This window comes from Monodon monoceros, unplaced genomic scaffold (assembly GCF_005190385.1).
Source record: "Monodon monoceros isolate NGI ecotype Baffin Bay Population unplaced genomic scaffold, NGI_Narwhal_1 Super_Scaffold_3, whole genome shotgun sequence".
Classification (NCBI taxonomy): domain Eukaryota; kingdom Metazoa; phylum Chordata; class Mammalia; order Artiodactyla; family Monodontidae; genus Monodon; species Monodon monoceros.
In genome coordinates, this window is record NW_021703780.1 from 35,692,093 (window position 1) to 35,711,947 (window position 19,855).

The 19,855-nt window shown below is 38.1% G+C and overlaps 1 protein-coding gene across 1 annotated transcript in view; it reads right to left on the bottom strand.

Annotated features, from left to right (window-relative positions):
* Positions 1–19,855, bottom strand: part of DNAH8 (dynein axonemal heavy chain 8) — a 323,816-nt gene that overhangs the window by 154,067 nt on the left and 149,894 nt on the right. Inside the window, exons 45-56 of the mRNA XM_029243162.1 lie at positions 17,505–17,692; positions 14,514–14,600; positions 14,316–14,423; positions 12,982–13,116; positions 11,208–11,369; positions 8,979–9,225; positions 8,608–8,849; positions 8,380–8,520; positions 6,811–7,048; positions 2,791–2,933; positions 1,738–1,872; positions 811–933 (exon numbers count right to left, since the gene is read on the bottom strand). Of these exons, the coding sequence (XP_029098995.1) occupies positions 811–933; positions 1,738–1,872; positions 2,791–2,933; positions 6,811–7,048; positions 8,380–8,520; positions 8,608–8,849; positions 8,979–9,225; positions 11,208–11,369; positions 12,982–13,116; positions 14,316–14,423; positions 14,514–14,600; positions 17,505–17,692 (1,949 nt within the window). The remainder of the gene's footprint in view (positions 1–810; positions 934–1,737; positions 1,873–2,790; positions 2,934–6,810; positions 7,049–8,379; positions 8,521–8,607; positions 8,850–8,978; positions 9,226–11,207; positions 11,370–12,981; positions 13,117–14,315; positions 14,424–14,513; positions 14,601–17,504; positions 17,693–19,855) is intronic.

Genomic DNA, 19,855 nt, shown 5'->3' on the forward strand with positions numbered 1-19,855 from the left:
TGCCAAGGGCACACAGAAAGTTTTCAGGAGTGGGGAAAGTAGGAGATGGGGCTAGACAAGGGCCAAGCAGAACTGATGGGGGTTAGTGTCAGGATGAGCACGGACAGACCTGGGAGTCCTGACATCCTGGTGATGGCTGAGGTGAACCAGGATAAAGGGTGGAAGGGATGTGACGGGTCCTGGTGGGCTCTAGATTGATGGTGTTGATGAGGCAGTAGACGATGGTGGGAGGACGTGTTGGGGATCCCACCAGGAACAGGCAGAACCCTGGCAGCAACTGTGAGGTCCTCTAAGGGGAGTGAGTCTGGGGATGACAGACGATCACAAGTAGGACAGTGGTGCATGGCAGAGTTTTGGGTTTTCTTAAAAATTGTTTTCTGGGAACTCCCTGGTGGTCCAGTGGTTAGGACTCTGTGCTTCTACTGCAGGGGCACGGGTTCAATCCCTGGTGAGGAAGCTAAGATCACGCATACCGTGCGGCGCAGCCAAAAAAAAAAAAAGTGTTTTCTAAACATCAGGTACTCCTGGGAGAGAGTATATAGAGTGGGAAATAAGAGAACAAAGATAAAACCCTGGGGAAAGGAAGAAGGAAGCCAGAAAGCACATTGAAATCAAGCAGCCAGAGAGGCAGAGGGAGTGTTGGGGGGAAGCATATAGGGATTTCAAGAAGGAAGAATGTCATCTATAACCAAGAAGCCAAAAAAGACTGAGAATTGTTACTAGGCTTAATAAAGTGACAGTTATTGATCTTTTCACATGTCACTAAGAATACCGATTAAATATCATTTACATGAGATATTTTAGTCCTACCTGATCTCCCCATTCATTAATCATGGGCATATTAATATCATCAATAAATATAGTCATTTTTCTGCCTCCAGGTGGCCCATATGTGCTTCCCATCCTCTTATCCACATAGCTTTCAATTGTTCTCTAGAGAAAAGGAAATAGTCTGTCTTATGCATTACATTTCAATCCATTTCTAAAAATGATGAACATGCTTTTCAGAGTAGAATATAATTGACTTATTTATTTAATATATGTAAATATTGTTATTAAAATATTGCAAACTTTAAAAAATAAGTTGTTGGAATATTAATCATTAATTTATATTAAAAGACATTCCAGTGTTCAGCTTCAGCTTCAATATTAGGCCAAAACATGCTATTTGGATTTGGCCTCAGTGTCAGCCTTAGGAAGGTTAAACAGCGGAATGCCAACTTCAACACCAATTCTTTTGAGGTATATATATATATACATATATATATAGAGAGAGAGAGAGAAAGAGATACAGTCAGCCCTTCATATCCACGGCTTCCACATCCTTGGATTCAACCAACTTCCATCAAAAGTATTTGGAAAAAAATATTCCAGCAAGTTCCAAAAAGCAAAACCTGAATTTGCCTCACACTGGAAACTATTTACTTAGCACTTATATTGCATTTACAACTATTTACATAGAATTTACATTGTACTAGGTATTGTAAGTAATCTAGAGATTATTTTGGAGTATATGGAAGGATGTGCACAGGTTATATGCAGACACTACCCATTTTATGTAAGGGACTAGAGCATCCACAGATTTTGATACCAGCAGGGATCCCGGCACTAATCCCCCATGGATACTGAGGGACAACTATATATATATATCAATGTTTTATTTGCATACAGATTTTATTGTATCAACCACTTAATATATTTAATATGATAATCACTACAGCAAGTGATGAGTTTTACCTGAAACATCATTGGTTCTGTGGCAGATGAAAAGTTTAGACTTTTAGATAACTGTATTTCGGGGTCATATTTTTTCAAATAGGCCTTAATCATTACAGTTTTTGCAGTTCCCTGCTCCCCCGTGAGTAAAACAGCCTGCAATCGTAGGATAATCATGTTGAAAGGTGTTATAAGATGTTTAGTTTAAATATATTAAGGTTCTAGTAGCCATTCTTTCATTCTATAAACTAATACAACTAATTTTTGATTACTTTTAAGGATTAGACCTACATCAAAATAAATCCTAGTGGAATTAAAGATTTAAATGTAAAATATATGCTATAAAAGTGCTGGAAGAAAGTGTGGGTGAGCAGTCACGTAACCACTGGAAGGACTTTGTAAGCAGATACCCACTTTCCTTAGCACGCTGGAAGTCAGCATTTCAGGGAAGATTGAGTTGGAGTGAATCTTGGGACCTGGAGTTCATTTGCCAAATAGGTTTCCCTGAAATGACACCACCTCCGGCCCCTTGTACTTTAATTTTTCCACCAATAGGTGTAAAAAGGGATGTGTTTCTTACATGGTTTGCAATAATCTAAGAAACTGAAAACTAAAATACTGCCTGCCATATCAGTAAATGAGGATGTTGCAGCCATCAAGCCACTGCATTACAGCCACCCAGACGGCGCACCCTGAGGAGACTCAGGAAGAGAAAACACAGGATACTGGCCCCAGATAGCTGAGGTGCGTACCAAAGGGATGATTTCAGTGAGCCCAGACTCTTGTATCTTCCCATACCCAGAAAAGCACTAAATTCCTTAACTTGAGATATCTGGGGTTTTTTTCATTAACGGTAATTCTTTGGTGCTCCAACTACCTGGTCTTCTGTTGCAAAAACTTCTGTATATTCTGGCTTCCCCCCACCCGCCTTGCCTCTTTGGAACATTTTTCTCAGTGCTATCTGAGATGCTGTGTCCCAGGCTTGAAGTCCTAAGAATGTCCACCAAATAAAACATAACTCTCAACTTTTAGGTTGTGCATTTTTTTTTCAGTCGACAAAACTATGAAACTTACTTTATGCTGTTTTGCAATGGTGTCTACCAAAAAATTTGTTCTAACATTGTCAACATTTGGAACCAAAATTGATGAATATTCCGGAACACTGTCAGTTGGATAATAATATGGCTGAAGTTTCTTACTCCAATGCTCCCAATCACCTATACAATAATTAAAGCTGATCTTAATAAAACTGCATTCTTCAGAAGTTATCTCAATACAAAACACAAGTGCTATTAACAATTAACAGAAATACATAAACATTTAAAACATTTTTGTAAAACACGTTAACATATCTGCTTATCTAATGTATGTCGCATTTGATAATTTAAATTTGTTTTTGCCTCTTTACAAAGTCAGCTTTAAATTGCTAATTATTTATCTAGAGAGATCTTGGTCTGAAATGGAATTACAACCAATGACATGTTTAGTATCTAGTAGGAAAATCACATTAACTAAAAGGATGGGAAAGACCAAAAAAGGGATTGTAGGTTACTGGACATAGGATGTTTGCCATGAGAAATGGGAAAAAATAAACCTGGCCCTAAAACTAGTGTTAATAGAGTGCCCAGATTCCTGACTTATAGTCACTGCTAATTTACTGACTGATATTATTGTTATAACAATTATTGTAAGTGCATTTCATCAATTCTAAGAAAAATATTTTATTTACATTTTATCATCTCTGGAACGCTCCTTTCAATCTATTATGTCAGAATCGCTGCTGGCTATGCAAACTTGATGAGAGATGTTCATACTTTTGCCATTTAAATTGAATGACTTGCATTGTTGGTATTGCATTCTTGAATTTAACTGCCATTTTAAAGATCTTCCAAAAGATACCATGATTCAGAATTGTACCAAAAAAGTTACTGTGTGTACAGAATGCATGGAAAGGGAGCAGAGGAGCACACATTTGATAGTAGCAAAGCAAACATTCATCACTGGGGGAATAACCTCAATTTCAACTTTCCTTGCAAATTACAGAGTTCTATGGTTAAGTGCATGTTTAACTTCTAAGAAACTGCCGAAGTGTTTTTCAAAGTGGCTGTATATTGTGTACCGTTGTGTAGTTAGCAGAGTGGATATACTATTGGATGTGAGAGCTCCACTTGTTCCACATTCTCTCCAATATTTGGTATTAGTAACCTTTTAATTTTAGCCATTAAATTAATTAGAATTTAGTCATTCTAGTGTCTGTGTAATGATTTTGCATTTCCCTGATGACCAATCATGTTGAATATCTTTTCATGTGCTTTTTTCACCATTCATAAATCTTCTTTGGTGTAGCATCTATTTAAAATTATTGCCTATTTAAGAAATTTGGATTGGCTGGCCACTTGTTATTATTGAATTGCAAGAGTTCTTTATGTACTCTGGATAAAATTCTTTTATCAGATATATATTTTTCAAACATTTCTTCCCATTCTGTGGCTGGAATGGGAATTTTATTTTCATAGTGACTTTCAAATAGATTTTAATGAAATCAGGATGTATGAGTGCTCCAACTTTGTTTATTAAAAATTGATTTGGGGGCTTCCCTGGTGGCGCAGTGGTTGAGAGTCCGCCTGCCGATGCAGGGCACACAGGTTCGTGCCCCGGTCCAGGAAGATCCCACATGCCGCGGAGCGGCTGTGCCCATGAGCCATGGCCGCTGAGCCTGTGCGTCCGGAGCCTGTGCTCCGCAACGGGAGAGACCACAACAGTGAGAGGCCCATGTACCGCAAAAAAAAAAAAAAAAAATTGATTTGGTTATTCTAAATCCTTTGCATTTCCATAAAATTTTGTAATTCAGTTATAAATTTCAACCAAAAAAAGTCTATTGGAATTCTCACTATGATTGCACAGAATCTGTAGATCAGTTTGGAGAGAAATAACATCTTAACAATACTGAGTTTTCTGATTTGTAAATGTGATTTAGCTTTCCATTTATTTAGGACTTAATTTCTCTCAGCAATTTTGTGGTTTTCAGTATACAGATCTTACACATATTTTGTTAAATTTATCCCTATATATTTCATTTTTTGAATGCTATTTTAAATGGTATATTAAAATTTCGATTTCCAATTTGTTGTGAGCATGTAGAAATACAATTATTATATATTGTTCTTTCATTCTGTGACCTTGATAAACTCATTTACTAGTTCTAATTTTTTAGAGGACGGTTATATTATCTGCAAATAAAGAGAGATTTACTTGTTCTTTTCCAATCTATAGGTATTTCATTTGTTTGTTCATGTTTATTTATTTACTGTCTTATTGCACTGGCTAGAACCTGTAGTACAACGTCTAATAGAAGTGGTGAGAAAGGAATATTCTCGTCTTGTTCCTGATCTTGGGAAGAAAGTATTCAGTCTTTCACCATTAAGTATAATGTTAGATTTTTTGCAGATATTCTTTATCAGAATGATAAAGTTTCTATTCCTAGTGTACTGTTTTATCATGGAAGGATGTACAATTTCATCAAATGCTTTTTTAAAAAAATGTTTATTTATTTATTTTGGCCATGCCAGGTCTTAGTTGCGGCACGTGGGATCTTCGTTGTGGCATGCAAACTTCTTAGTTGTGACACACAGACTCTTAGTTGTGGCATGTGGACTCTTAGTTGCGACAGGCATGTGGGATCTAGTTCCCCAACCAGGGATCGAAGCTAGGCCCCCTGCGTTGGGAGCACAGAGTCTTACCACTGGACCACCAGGGAAGTCCCCAAGTGCTCTTTTTGCATTGATTTAGAAGACTATATAATTTGTTTGGTTTTTACTCTATTAATATGGTGAATTACATTGACTGGTTTTTAAATGTTAATCCAACCTTCTATCCCTAGAATAAATACCCACTGGAACTCAATATGTTATCCTTTTATATACTATTGAATTTCATTTGTTAAAATTGTATTAAGAAATGTGTGTCAATATTCCTGAGGGATAATGGTCTATAGTTTTCTTTTCTTGTAAAGTCTTTCTCTGTTTCTGGTATCAGGACAACACTTACAAACCCTTGTAAAGTGGGATAGGAAGTGTTTCTTCCTTACATTTTCTATATTTTGGAAGAGTTTATGCAGAATGAATTGGTATTATTTCTTTCTTAAGAATTTGATGTACTTCACCAGTGAAGTCATCTGGGCCTGCAGTTTTCTCTGTGGGAAGGTTTTTAACTATAAATCAAAAATTTTTAGTAGATATAGGGATACTTAGGATATCTATTTCTTCTTGATGAGGTTTGGTCGCTTGTGTCTTTCAGAGAATTTATCCATTTCATCTACATTGTCAAATGTATTTTCATAACATTGTTTCTAATATTCGCTTCTTATTTTTTAATGTCTTTAGGGTTTGTAGTAATGTTCCTTCCTTCATTCTGAATCATGGTAATTTATGTCTTCTCTTTTTTTTCCCTGATATCTCTGGTAAGAGATTTACGAATTTTATCGATCTTTTCAAAGAACCATCTTTGGATTGGCTCTAGATTCTAAGAGAATTCATAGCTAGATTTAAGGGTGCATTTAATTGTTAGTTTCTTTTAGGGAGAGGTGAGCTGGGCCCTACCACACACAGGAGGCTAGGGGGCTGAGGTGACAGCACTGGACTTTGCCGAGTCTGCGACGTGTAAGTAGGATCCCATCTGCTTGGTTCATTCTCTGCTTATTCTGACATTTCCAACAGAGAAGTTCTAAGACTGATCCATCATGAGCATTAATTACCATGCTTTGCAACATGAAGAATCTGTGTTCTCTATACTGCTACCCTTCCTCTTCAAGTAAGAGAAAATAGATGCTGTAAGAAGTGTTGCTAACTTATTTATGTTAGATTTCACTGAGACCACTGCAAAAGGAGGAGAAGTCAAGAGCCTCTATAACTGTTCCCAGCCTGGCCCATATGCAAAATCCTACTGTTCCTTGCATATATGCCCTTTAAAAATGGTATTAGCAATTATGTTATTCATGATTGGTTTAATATTTCCCCACAGAAGAGTTTACAGAGTTTATCTTTTTTCCATTAAAAAAAATGTCATTTTATTTCAGGTATAAGTCACTGTGCTTACCATAATCAGTAACATAAAACTCATACATGGTTTGATTCGTGCCCTTAGGTATTTCTGGTAAGTCTAACTTGCTTTCATGATTTCGTAAAAAGGCTTCAAGCTTGTTTCTGCTTTCCAATTCCAGAAGGGCTCCTAAACTCCACATTAGAGCAAACACAAATAATTTATGAAGATGTTCGACACATGAAATGCCACCTTCTTCTTTGGAGGGAATTAAACCTTCCAGAAGATTGAGAGACTGAAAATATTTAAAATACAATAAAATAAAGGTTTGTATTTAGATATTTTAAATAAACATTTAAAAACAATAATAAATTTAAAAGGAGAGAAAGACAGAAGAAAACAAATATATCTCCAGATATTGCTTGATCAGTGTCCTACAGCTAGCAGCATTTAGAAGAAAGGCCATTGTGCTTTAGGCGGACTGCATGATCTAGCAGAAAGGATGCCAAACTGGGAATCTGGAGGTATCCCGGCTCATGCCACTAACATCTCTGAGTCTCAGTTTCCTGATCTAAAAAGCAAAAGGCCTAGACTAGATGTTTCCTAAGGTAGCTTCTGGTTCTAAAGTTTGGGTATTCCAAATTTTATAGATCAAAGATTTTATTTATTTTAACGCGTTGTAAGGCTCAGCAAATTGTGCCCCAGGGGCCAGCCACCTGTTTGGCAAATAAAGTTTTACTGAAACACAGTCACACTCGTTCATTGTGTCTGGCCGCTTTTGCAATGCAACTGAAGTGCTGAGGGGCTGAGACAGAAAGTTGTGCAAAGTCTAAAACACTTATTTGCCCCTCTAATAAAAAGTGTGCCAAACCCCATATGGCATCAGAAAGAAATGTATCTACAGTAAGATATCCTTTGCCTTTCATAACAAGATTATTTCAAGATAAGATGTGCACTTAATTTGGGCCTCATGTATCAGTTCTAAGCTACCCACCCTCCCTGACTGACATCCCTTACACTAAGAGAGAATCAAAGCACTAGAATGGGATAATGAGAGATCACCTATGGACTAGAATCAGGAGAGCCTCTGAAAAATCTATGATTGGTTCTGTTTCTTCCAAAGACTAATAAGAAAAACTGAGAAGAGGGGGAAAAACATAATTCTACAAAATACTTGGAGAATTGTTCAAAGGCTTTCCCTATCTAATATGTGTAGTAAATTTGCAAAGCCAAGACTGCCACCCAAATTTTCCTGCTTGCCACCAGCTCCTTGTTGTGCTTTTCTGTAGAACTTCCAGCTTTATTTATTTAGCCTACTCTCATTTTTGGACACTCTTTCTGGGAAGGTTATACTAAGCTTGACGATGGGAAAGATAGTTCATTCCTCTTCCCCTGACAATACCGCCCTGGGAAGTGAAACTCGTGAAGAGATGGCAGCAAGAGCGCCAATAAGATCTTTAATAGGAATCAAACTTCTCAGAGGCTTCACTTCCACATCACAAAAAGATTCTGATGGACTGCGTGAATTTTCCATTTCAGATACCTCTAAACTGCAACTGAGTGGTGTGTGTGGGGGGGGTGGAAATCTCACATCTAAGTCGTGAATGTACAAAGAAAACAACTTACTTGCACAATATAGTTGCACTCTAAGAGTTGCATTTTTGGACTGAGGTTCAGTTTCATAAATGTATATATATCCTCAAATATTTTATCATACAGACTTAGGAATACAGAAGCTTCCTGTGTAGTACGCTTCTTCAACCACGCCTGCAGCAAAGAAACAGAGTCTCTGTTTATAGGACAGTGAGATGTGGAAATACACTGAACGCGCTTCTGTGGGTCTGTCGTCCCCACCTGCAGTATTGGCCTCCAGCTGAGAGCAGAGCTGCTGATGTAGACCATGCCCATCCTAGAAACCGTGGCCGGAGAGGCGTTCTCAATATTGTGGACTTCAAACAAAAGCTTACAATTAGGGGCCATGGGGATGCGATCTCCATTGGCCAGTGTGAGGGTTTTGTTGTCATCCAACACGGAATTTAAGTTCTCGATCCAAATGGCATCAACAGGGCCGTCTAAAACGAGGAAAATGTTTTCACCTGCCAATAATGAAAACAGAAAATCACTTTTCACCTGCAGATAATCAAAACAGAAAATTAAACCAATACTGTGTTATTGATAAACTGGCAGGGGAAAAGAATGATCACCAGAAAAGAGTTTATGTGTACCCTTTTTAGCTTTTAATGTTTTTCTCCACAGAGTAGAGAAAATCCCATCTGTCCAATCATTGGTCGCCGTGTCCAGTCTGCCAAACATCTGAGGAGCCGTAATAGCTTTTGGATTCATTCGCATTTCTCTATGAGGCCTCCCGCATTCTGTTAGTGCCTTCATCAGGATTGTTATAACGGTTGTCTTCCCAGAACCACTGGGCCCAAGAGTCATCAAACCATGGCGTACCAGAGACGTCTCATATAACTACACAATGAGATAATCAATTGAAAAATGTAACTTATGACATTCATAGAAGTTTTGTGCAGAAATTTTAAAAGCTTTAAATAGGCTTTTCATTAAAGTAACTTGTTCACTATTTAAAAGAAGAGAATATGCCCCCCCAAAAAGTTTTTTTTGTCTTACTAGAGGTGGATAGCAAATGAGCGGCACGTTATAAAACGATATAAGTGATAAAGTAATGACAATGTGGAACTTTAATTACATTTTGGAAATAGTTAATTCAGGAGCTCGTTTTGGGGTCTCAAACTGCTGTTCCTTGTGATTTTAGTTTGCCGATGCATAAGGAGCAGTTTGTGTGGTGATATTGCCCCCCCGTGGTAGAACGCAGCAATACAAACCAACTCAGCCAAGACCCAAGTTACACACACACCAGGCTTCCGATTCCCCAGAAGCACGCCTCGAGGTGAGGATTCCTGTGCAAGTGAGTGTTCACCAGGGAAACTTTTAATGGAGTAAGGGAAGCAGGACAAAATGGGGAGAGGTCAAACAAGGTGTGATTGAGGACAAAATCCTGTAGCAGGGAGACTTAAGACTGGCCCTGTGGGGCACTTTGGAACATAAGTCACACCTCTGTGTTTGTTCCATCTGGAAGCAGGAGAGCTTGACTTTCCTACTATATCACCCACAACTCCTTAACTAAAGAAGGTTATTTTGGGAGCAGGGGAAAATAAACTCCCATGCACTGCCTGCGCTTTGTGCCTGCCAAAAAATGTGGGGTTGGTGAACCCTCCTGCAGAGAGTGGTATATATATGTGGGATTGGAATCACAGTTCTAGAAGCGGGGGAAGGGGCGCATGGATATGGTAAAAGAGATTCAAGAAGACATAGTAAGAACATGGACAGTGTCTATTACAATATCCTGTCTATCTTTTCTTTTAATAAAAATAACGATTCAAAGGTCTCACAGCTGATCAGAGGTAAAATTTGAGTTATTCTCCTCACATTTTAGGTAGAAATGTATTACCTCTGTAATCCATAGTTTAAAAGCAGCAGAGGTACTGGCCATATTATACTCAACAGTAATGTGTTTGACATTAAATAAAAGCACAATATTCTAGTGCCCTACCAAATGAGGTGACTAAGATTTCAGTACTCAATATACTGTATACATATCACATGTAAAATGACGTTTTCCCAGAAATTTTAAAAAAATGTTTAATGGTTTCCCAAACATAGATGATGAAAAACACTTTGATTTTTTTCCCTATATATTTCCTTGTAAGATTTGGATCTGTCTCATACACTTGAACTGCTTACAATGTGGCAAGAAGAGTAAGTTAAAAAAAGAATCGCTCTTTTTCAAATGAAGTTTTTAACACTCTCCACAATTTCGGCACCTTCATTTTCCAAAAGCCCTGGAAAATACCCCCAATGCATCAAGCTCGTGGGGATTTAATGCAGCATCTCTGCTACAGCTTCTTGGCTCTGCTTGGTAAAATCATTGGTAGGTTGTCACAAGGATGAAATGTGACGGACAGAAACACACCAAGAGACACAGGCAAAGGATTGAGTTTAGGTGTGAACATGCCCACACACAAAGCAGGAGCAAAGTACCACCCCCAGATTCCTCAGGCTCCATGCCCTATGAAGGCCCCCAGCTATGGGAGATGCTGCCCGACTGGCACAAGAGCCAGCTGGGTCATTCCATCTCCCTGCGTTTTTATAACCTACTATCCCCTCCCAACTGTTCTCGAGATTCTGGCTACCACCTAACCTAACCTCATCACGTGCAAGTAACTTCAGTAACTGCTTGATTAGTATAAATCCACACTAACATCCCTGGGACCAACACCTCTCACTGAGGACTCTTCTTGCAATGATGTGTTTTAATTTACTTTCAACGTTAACATTCAGTAAGACTAATTTCACAAGTTCTTCTCTTCAAATGACAATCTTTAACAACACCCACTGAGCATCATACTGATAACAGATTTAAAATGTTTTACCTGCACAAGCTTGAGATTCCAGGGTGGGTGGTTAATCAAACCTTCCAGTTGAACCTGGTTGGCTACTGCAGCTTGCAGTTCCACGTAAGTATTACTATCTAGTTGTAATCCTGGAAACAGGTCATTGATTAAGCTGAGGAACAGGGGTTCATCTTCATCAATCTAAGGTGGCAGAGAACAAATTTACTCATTCAGTCAACAACGAAGCTTGTAGCAGACGCTCACAGCACTTACCACTTCATGCCCAGAGAACCATTTTATTACTCTCCTAGCCACATGTGTATACCCTAGTACTTTCTCCCAAACACCACCACGGAATCCACATTACCTACAGCATTGCACCCAAAGTTCCCTGGCATTCAAGGTCTTCTCCAGTCTACTGCTCCAAGGTCTGATCTCATTTCTTTATCCTATGAATGTTCTGCTTCCCACAGACAGGTATATGCACTAACCTTAAAAACATGCAAGTAATAGTTCCAATCCCATGAGAAGAGAGTATTAATACTTCACTTAAATTAGGAAAAGATCTGTAACCCTGCATGTCTGGCTCATCCAACACTGGCTGGAAAACTGCACCAGAGCAGCGTTCAGTCTCTCTTGAAAGCAGCAGGTTGGAGTAAATGGACTCCAATCCTTATTTACCACACTTTTAATACGGAGATCGCCCCATGCCCAACTGCTGACCCCCTCTGAATTTTTCCCATTCTCTGGTGGGGGAGGGTCTCCGGATACTTTCTGGAACTCTCGTCTAGAAGTTTCAGGAGTACCATTATTAATGGAGGCAGTGAGCTATACTCTGGAGGGAGCAGAGGATTTAGCATCAGAAAGTCTCGTGGACTTTTGTTCCAGCTTATCAACTGACTGTGATTATGGGTGAGTCCTACACACGTGCCTCTCCCATAAGGAAAATGGCAATAAGCACGACAGCCACCCATATCCCCCAGAGTGGCTGTAAGACTCAAACAAGACAATACCCCTGGATAGGTTTTGTAATAGTCATGAACTACACAGATGTTAGTTGTTAGTTTTGTAACTAGAATGCGAGCTCCTAAGATCCATTTCTTTCTCAACCTTGTACTCCTAGGGCATGGACATGATATGTAGCATATAGAAGCCCCTGAATAAAAGCCACATGAACCTGTCCGTCAACCAGTTTAAAACAACCTGGCTGTAATTGTGACAAGCATGAAATCAGTGAAATAATTACTATAATCTCTACAGCAAACTTTTAATGCATATTTGGAAAACAGAAATGGTGTTGGTGTTTTGGGAGAGACATAGCTAAGCTAGTCACATACAGAGAAAGCAAAAAAAAGCTTTCACGATTCCCTATGAATCCAGATTTTCATATTTAGAATCTGTGTAACATTATGAATAATGGACTGACATTTGGGGGCTGGAGCCCACTGATGAAGCCTGTTTCATGGCACACAACTGATAAAAGGATGCATTTGCAGCCCATGTGGGTCATACAAAGCCATGGCGTTTTTTGTGGGGGAGGGGGGTTGCCTTCCTCTGAAAGCTCAGCTCAGTGGTAACTTCCCTGCAATTTTTTTTTTTTTCTGCGCCCACACAGCATGCGGCATCTTAGTTCCCCAACCAGGGACTGAACCTGTGCCCCTTGCAGTGGAAGCATGGAGGCCTAACCACTGGACCGCCAGGGAAGTCCCACTTCCCTGCAGTTTTTAATGTTAACAGCTTCATATGAGCCAACCCCCACTTGTCAGCCAGGTCGAAATCCTGAAAGAGAAATTAATTCAGAGAAGAAAGATACCAATTTAGAAAGGTTCATATCTCTTAGTCCTCTCATGACGGTGCTTAATTCACTCTCTTCTGGTCTGGCTCTTTTTTGAGATCCAAGTGTCCTCAGTACAGATAGAATATTTCTCAACCCAAAGTCATAATGAACCTAAGATGAGAAAAGAAAGAATAAACATTATTCAATTGAAAAATTCTAAATGTAGCCTCACTATGTATTACATATAGGTAGATATTCTGATACTTATACACTATAGTTTTGGAGTGGCTGAGTGGCAAAGTTTTATTAGCTGGATTCTCCCGCCTTTCCTTTGACTGAAAAATGATCACTCCTCTGGAAAGATCAAGCTGTGTGATACAGTGTTCACACCTTAAATATCTTTTGAGAACAATACAGTCTGATAGTCTGAGTGGCAACCATTTAAAATGCATGACCAGGTTACATACTATGCGATTCCCTTTATGTAATATTCTTGAAATAACAAATTTATAGAGATGTAGACAAGATTAGGGCTACAAGGGGCTATACGGATTTGGGAGAGAGGTGAGTGTGGCTATAAAGGGGTAGCAGGAGGGAACCTTGTGGTGATAAACAGTTGTGTATGTTGGCTGTGGTGGTGGTTACATGAACCTACACGTTTGCATAGGACTACACACACACAAACACACACACACGAGCGCATGAAAAATTGGTGAAGTCTTAGTAATTTCTGTTTATTGTACCAATGTCGATCTTCTGGTTTTGTTACTGTTCTATAGTTATAAGATGTCAACACTGCGAGAAGCAGAGTGAAGAGTGCACAGGAACTCTTGTACACTTCTTTGCAACTTCCTGTGAATCTATAATTATTTCAAATTAAGAAAGTTTTAAAAATACGTAATTAGGGGGCTTCCCTAGTGGCGCAGTGGTTGAGAATCCGCCTGCCAATGCAGGCGACATGGGTTTGAGCCCTGGTCCGGGAAGATCCCACATGCCACGAAGCAACTAAGCCCGTGCACCACAACTATTGAAGCCCACGCACCCTAGAGCCCGCGCTCCACAACAAGAGAAGCCACCGCAATGAGAAGCCTGTGCACCACAACGAAAAGTACCCCTTGCTCGCCACAACTAGAGAAAGCCGGTGCACAGCAACAAAGGCCCAATGCAGCCAAAAATAAAATAAATAAATAAATATTTTTTAAAAATAAAATAAAATAAAAATACATAATTAATAGGTCAAATTAATTATAAATATACTTTAGAAAAGAGTCAAGGAATTTTTTAACTCCCTAATTAGCATGTGTCAAGGTAAAATTGCAAAGTTAAAAAACAAGTTTTCTGCTAGGAGGAAAATAGATATACAAAGTTACCTGTTTAGTAAGTTGCTCTTCACAGAGTTTGTAAAGTACATAAAACTTTTGAGCCAAGATAACATTTTCAAGAAAACCACAGCTTGCAAGTTTAACTCGCATAATGATCTGAAAATTAATACAGTGAGATTTTTCAACTTTAGTGAAAAACAGGTAAAGAACATAAACTGTACTATGCTTTTAAATCCTGATGCATACCTGTCTATCAGGAACCATCATAGCAACAGTTCTAAATTGAATTTTTAAGTTCTCTGGTAGTTCCTGGCGCCCAGCATATCCAGGGTTCTAAAAATTAAAATTATTTAATTTTAACTGTTGATATAATTTTCATTTCATGAATACAAATACATTTCAAATCCCTATGACAGATTCTAAGAGGGTATTGAAAAACATCAGATTCATAAAATGTCCCTATTTTCACAAAAATGTGTACTGGACCATCCATATTTATTAATGTCACATCACTCCCTCTTACATATTTCCATTTTCGTTATACTAATAAAGTCACACACATGCACACACACACACACCACTCTGTGTAGCAAAAATTAAGTATCTGTGTATCTATTTATTAAGAAAATAGAAAAGGAAATAGAAAACTGAATACTGGGGTAATTATGATCTAAAATATGTTATCGAAAGAGAAGGAAAATTCATCAGTTTACTTAGGTAATTTTTATTTCATCTCTTCAATTATCCTTTGCAGTGAGAATTAGAGTTCTGTGGCTGACAAAGTACCATTTAAAGAAACAAAACAAAACATGGGGATGAAGGGAAATAAAGACAGGAATGTTGAGAAAAACATTGAAAAGGACAAAAGTAGAGGTGGAAAGGAAGCCAATAAGTAGCAAAAGTCTGAGGACAGGTCGGAACCAAAAGTCCCAAGGGAAAGGTTAGAGGGTTCAAAGGCAAGTAAGGCAAAGAGGAGGCAGTTATTTTAGGAAAATGCATGAAGAAACCTTCAGTCCCTGAGCATCTACTGGACACTGTCAATAGGCCAGATAACTTGCTAGGTGCTGGGAATACAAACATTACTGGCTGCCTCTCAATACTCCTTTTTTTATCCTTAGGCACAGAACCCCAGTTGCAAGCTGTGTGCATCACCACCCAGGTTTAAAACCACATTTCCCAGCCTGCCTTGCAGCTGGTGTGATTAAATTCTACACCGTGAGTCACAAAGGGACACAGTGTATGAAATATCCTTGATGTCGGTTTGAAGGCAGTTGATTCAATCAATTGGCTCCAACAGAGATGCTTCTGTAGCATCTTGGGTTATAAGGTGGCCTTGAAGATGGAAACCATGATGGTGTTGAAACACTGAAGGATCTTAAGAGAATACATCCTTAGATGTTAAGCCACTATTTTTCATGTCTCAGTTATTCACAGCCTAATGCAATTATCTAATTGATATTTCCAATACTATTCTTAATCCAAAGGGAACATTAAGATTCTTTTAAATTCTTCTGAGCCACAGCATCACACTGAATAAACTTCTTCATCTAATTTCCTGAGTTATAACTGATCACGTCAGGATTATTAATATTTACTCCCAACTGCTTAACTGGTTGTTTGCTTACATTAAAGCTTATCAGAAAATTTTCTGATTTTTCTTCCTATAATTTATCTTTATCCACTCAGGACACTTAAAACTCAGAGTACTTGTATTATCTTGCGACTTAGAGACTTAACAGAATAGAGATCATTTAAAAGCATCAGTAAAACCAGTTCAACATTAACTTCACTTCTCCAATTTATAAACACCTCTATTTATTCATGCCTTTGGTTTTCTGTCTTTACAACATTGTATCACAAAGCTCTGCCCTCAATCACACGGTCACTGAATTTGTTACAATACTTTGGTATAGGACCTTGTTGAATTATTTTGGAAATTTTAAATCATTTCCATCATCCTTTATTAAGTGTCAGAGAAAAGCCAAGTGTAGAGGTTAAGTAGTCAGGTTTTGATGTTAGACAGACAATAACATCTTTCTCTAGCTGTGTGACTTGAGCAAGTTTTGTTAATTTCCCTGAGCCTCGGGTGTCTTGGTTATAAAATATCCGTCATACAAAATACTACGGGACTATACCTCACTGACCCTTCAAAGTGAGCTGTGGCCAAGTGAATTGTTTTAACCAATGGTTGTGACCTGTGTCACTTCTGGACAGAAATCCTAAGAACCAGAGCATAATTCTTCTTGTTCTCTTTTTCCTTTGCTACAACAACCAGTAACGATTGAGACAGTACCAGAGTAAGGACATGTAAAGCACCCCCTGCCCTCTCCACCCCGACACCATCAACCCGAAGTGGACATGGGGCATGAGAGAATAATAAATCCTTGAGGTTTTAAACCACTAAAATTTGGGGGATTGTTATTGTAGCTTCTTCCCCCCTGTCTGATACAATATATAAAATATTTAGCCCGTCCCCTTACACAAAATTAGTGCTCAATAAACAGAAGCTATCTTTATCTTTAACATATCACTATTTTATCTTCTGTCTGGATTATTTTTACTACTCAAAAAAAAAATCATATAACAGGGACTATACTCTGACCCCTGGATTGTCAGTCATTTACCCACTAATATATGCTGACTTTTATTTGAGTCTGTAACAATTAAACCAATAAATTGCATTTAAAACCTATGTTCTTCAATCCCTTTTAAAATCGCATCAAAAAGTATAAAATACTTAGGAATAAACCTGACCAAGGAGGCGAAAAGAATGAAATAATGCCGTTTGCAGCAACATGGATGGGCCTAGAGATTATCATACTAAGTGAAGTAAATCAGACAGAGAAAGACAAATATCATATGATATCACTTATATGTGGAATCTAAAATATGATACAAATGAACTTATTTACAAAACAAAAACAGACTCACACAGACACAGAAAATAAATTTATGTTTACCGAAGGGGAAAGGGGGTGGGGGAGGGATAAATTAGGAGTTTGGGATTAGAGATACAAACTACTATATATAAAATAGATAAAAACAAGGTCTTAGTATATCACAGGGAACTATATTCAATATCTTATAATAAGCTATAATGGAAAAGAATATGAAAAAGAATATATACATATATAAAACTGAACCACTTTGCTGTACACCAGAAAGTAATACAACATTGTAAATCAACTATACTACTTCAATAAAAAATTTAAAAATATATAAAACCTATGCTCTCACCATTGTTAAGAAGATTCCAAATTCTGGATTTAAATCAACACAATCACCATCAGAAAAAATGAACTGTTTTTTTCTCTCTTTTCTTGCTGTCAAAACAATGTAAATTTGTTGGGCTGCCACTGATAATACAGGCAATTCAATTCTGTTAAACTCATCAAAACAGCCCCAAGAACCTGACTGTGCAAGACCTGGTATGAAAAACAGTTAATCTGATGAGTTTTACTTTGTAATATATCTTCTTGATGGCAATCATTTCTCCAAAGCACTCTCAAACAATTTTATATTGAAATACAATTTATGTAAATTTCATACCTGGCTGTTTACAAAGACTTAGTTAATTCCAGTGATATACAAAGGTTTAATTATTTGTACATCATCACCAAAACAATGAAAATAGTACACTGCCAAAATGAAAGTATAGACACATCATTACACCAGGGATGCTGAAGGGTGACAAAAATTTGATTCAGTCTTGATGTGCCACCTCCAGTGGGGATGGGGGTGAAGCAGCCATAATATTGGGGGAAATTAACAAAATAACGGATGCCCCGTCTGGGTCAGATCACTCTGTTCCTTTCTTGTTGCAATGAGAGAAATGCCAGGAAACTAGGTGAGACAGTGAATGGTCAAAAGGATGTTTACTTATTTCTTACAAAACCCAGCAGGAAGGAAGACCTGGATATTGGGAACATTGCTCCTGTCTATTCTCTAAGGATGAAAACCTTCATTATTTTCAACTGCATGAAATGCTCTTCTTTCTTTTATTATTGCTTTCCCCCACCTACCCCCACACACACTTTTTCTTCTCTCTCCTTTGGGAATTTCCATTATGTGGCTATTGGAACTTATATATCTATCCCCACGGGCCTTAAATTTTTCTTTCAAACTTTCCATTTCTTTTTGCAATATACTCTCTTGGCTAGATATTCCAACTCAAGAGAGGTTTTTTGCTTTTTTCTCAGTTTTTATTTTCAATTTCTGATTATTCCAATTGTTATTCTTTTCATAGCAACTTATTCTTTCTTTAATTGGTTGTATGTGGTAAATTCTTGAATCTCTCTGAAGCCACTCATCTTAGTTACTTTTGCATTTTCTTTGGTTTCCTCTATTAATCAGTTAAGTGGTCAGTAAGTCTCCTTGCTGTTTGTGAGTGCCTCCTTAATGCCTTCAAATATTGTATGATACTTGGTTATCTCTTCATATGTGTGTACTTCCTCATTACAAATGCAAATTCCTGTTTGCAGGATGCATGGCTGCCTCTGGCGATTTGGGGGAAGGGATGAGAGAGGCAGGAGAGCTTACCCTCTGGGTCTGGAGCATGAGGTCTGACCTGGTGCAGTGCTTGCCTCTCTGGCACAAGCCTCCACCCGGCACTGATCTTTGTCAGGACTCCCACTTCAGATCTTTTACATGGAGGAAAACTACTGGAGATAGCCACTTCCTTTTCTTTTTCTCTGCTTTCTGCTATAGTTTTGGCATTCTAGGATTTACCTGGTGCTCTAGTCTGCTTCTCTCAACCATCTTCAACCCTTAAGCCAGGAGTGATCCACAGAAGAACTTTCTCTTTGATTAAAAAGTGATTCTTTGGGTTTAATTTTTTTAAAGGTCAGGCAATTATAATGAATAATGTAATGAATACCCACGTACCCACCTATCAAATCTTAACAATTCTGCTTCAGATTTCATCCTAAAGAATAAAATATTAGAACCACGGTTCAAGTCCATGTATGTCTCTCTTGGATCCACACTCCCTCCTTCTCCAGAGGTAACTTCTATCCTGAATTTGATGTCAATGGTTCCTATGCATGTTTTTAAACTACTGCTCTTACGCATGTATTCACAAACGCTACGTACTTTGCTCGTTCAAAATTTGTTGTGTTTGTATCTATTTTTCTATATATCTATAAAATACTGTACATATACAGTATAAATACATACAGTATATAATCAAATTAATAAATTTGATTTATTTGTGGTTCTCTGAAGCAGTGCTACCAACTTACACACACAGAAGTAGTACCAAGGGTTAGTTTCTACATACCCTTACCAACGGTGGTTTGTCAGACTTGTTGATTCTTACCAATTGGCAAGAATGAGAATACTACCCCATTATTGTTTTGCATTTCTTAATGATTTGAAGAAAATCTTTCTCTTTCTTTTTTTTTTTTTTTTGTCACGCCATGCGGCATGGGATTGAATTGAACCCTTGCCCCCTGCAATGCAAGCGCAGAGCCTTAACCACGGGACCGCCAGGGAAGTCTGAAGAAAATCTTTCTTAATGCTGGATATTAATCTTTTGTCAGCTATACAGGTTAAAATATCTTCCCTCAGTCTGTAGCTTATTTTTTTCT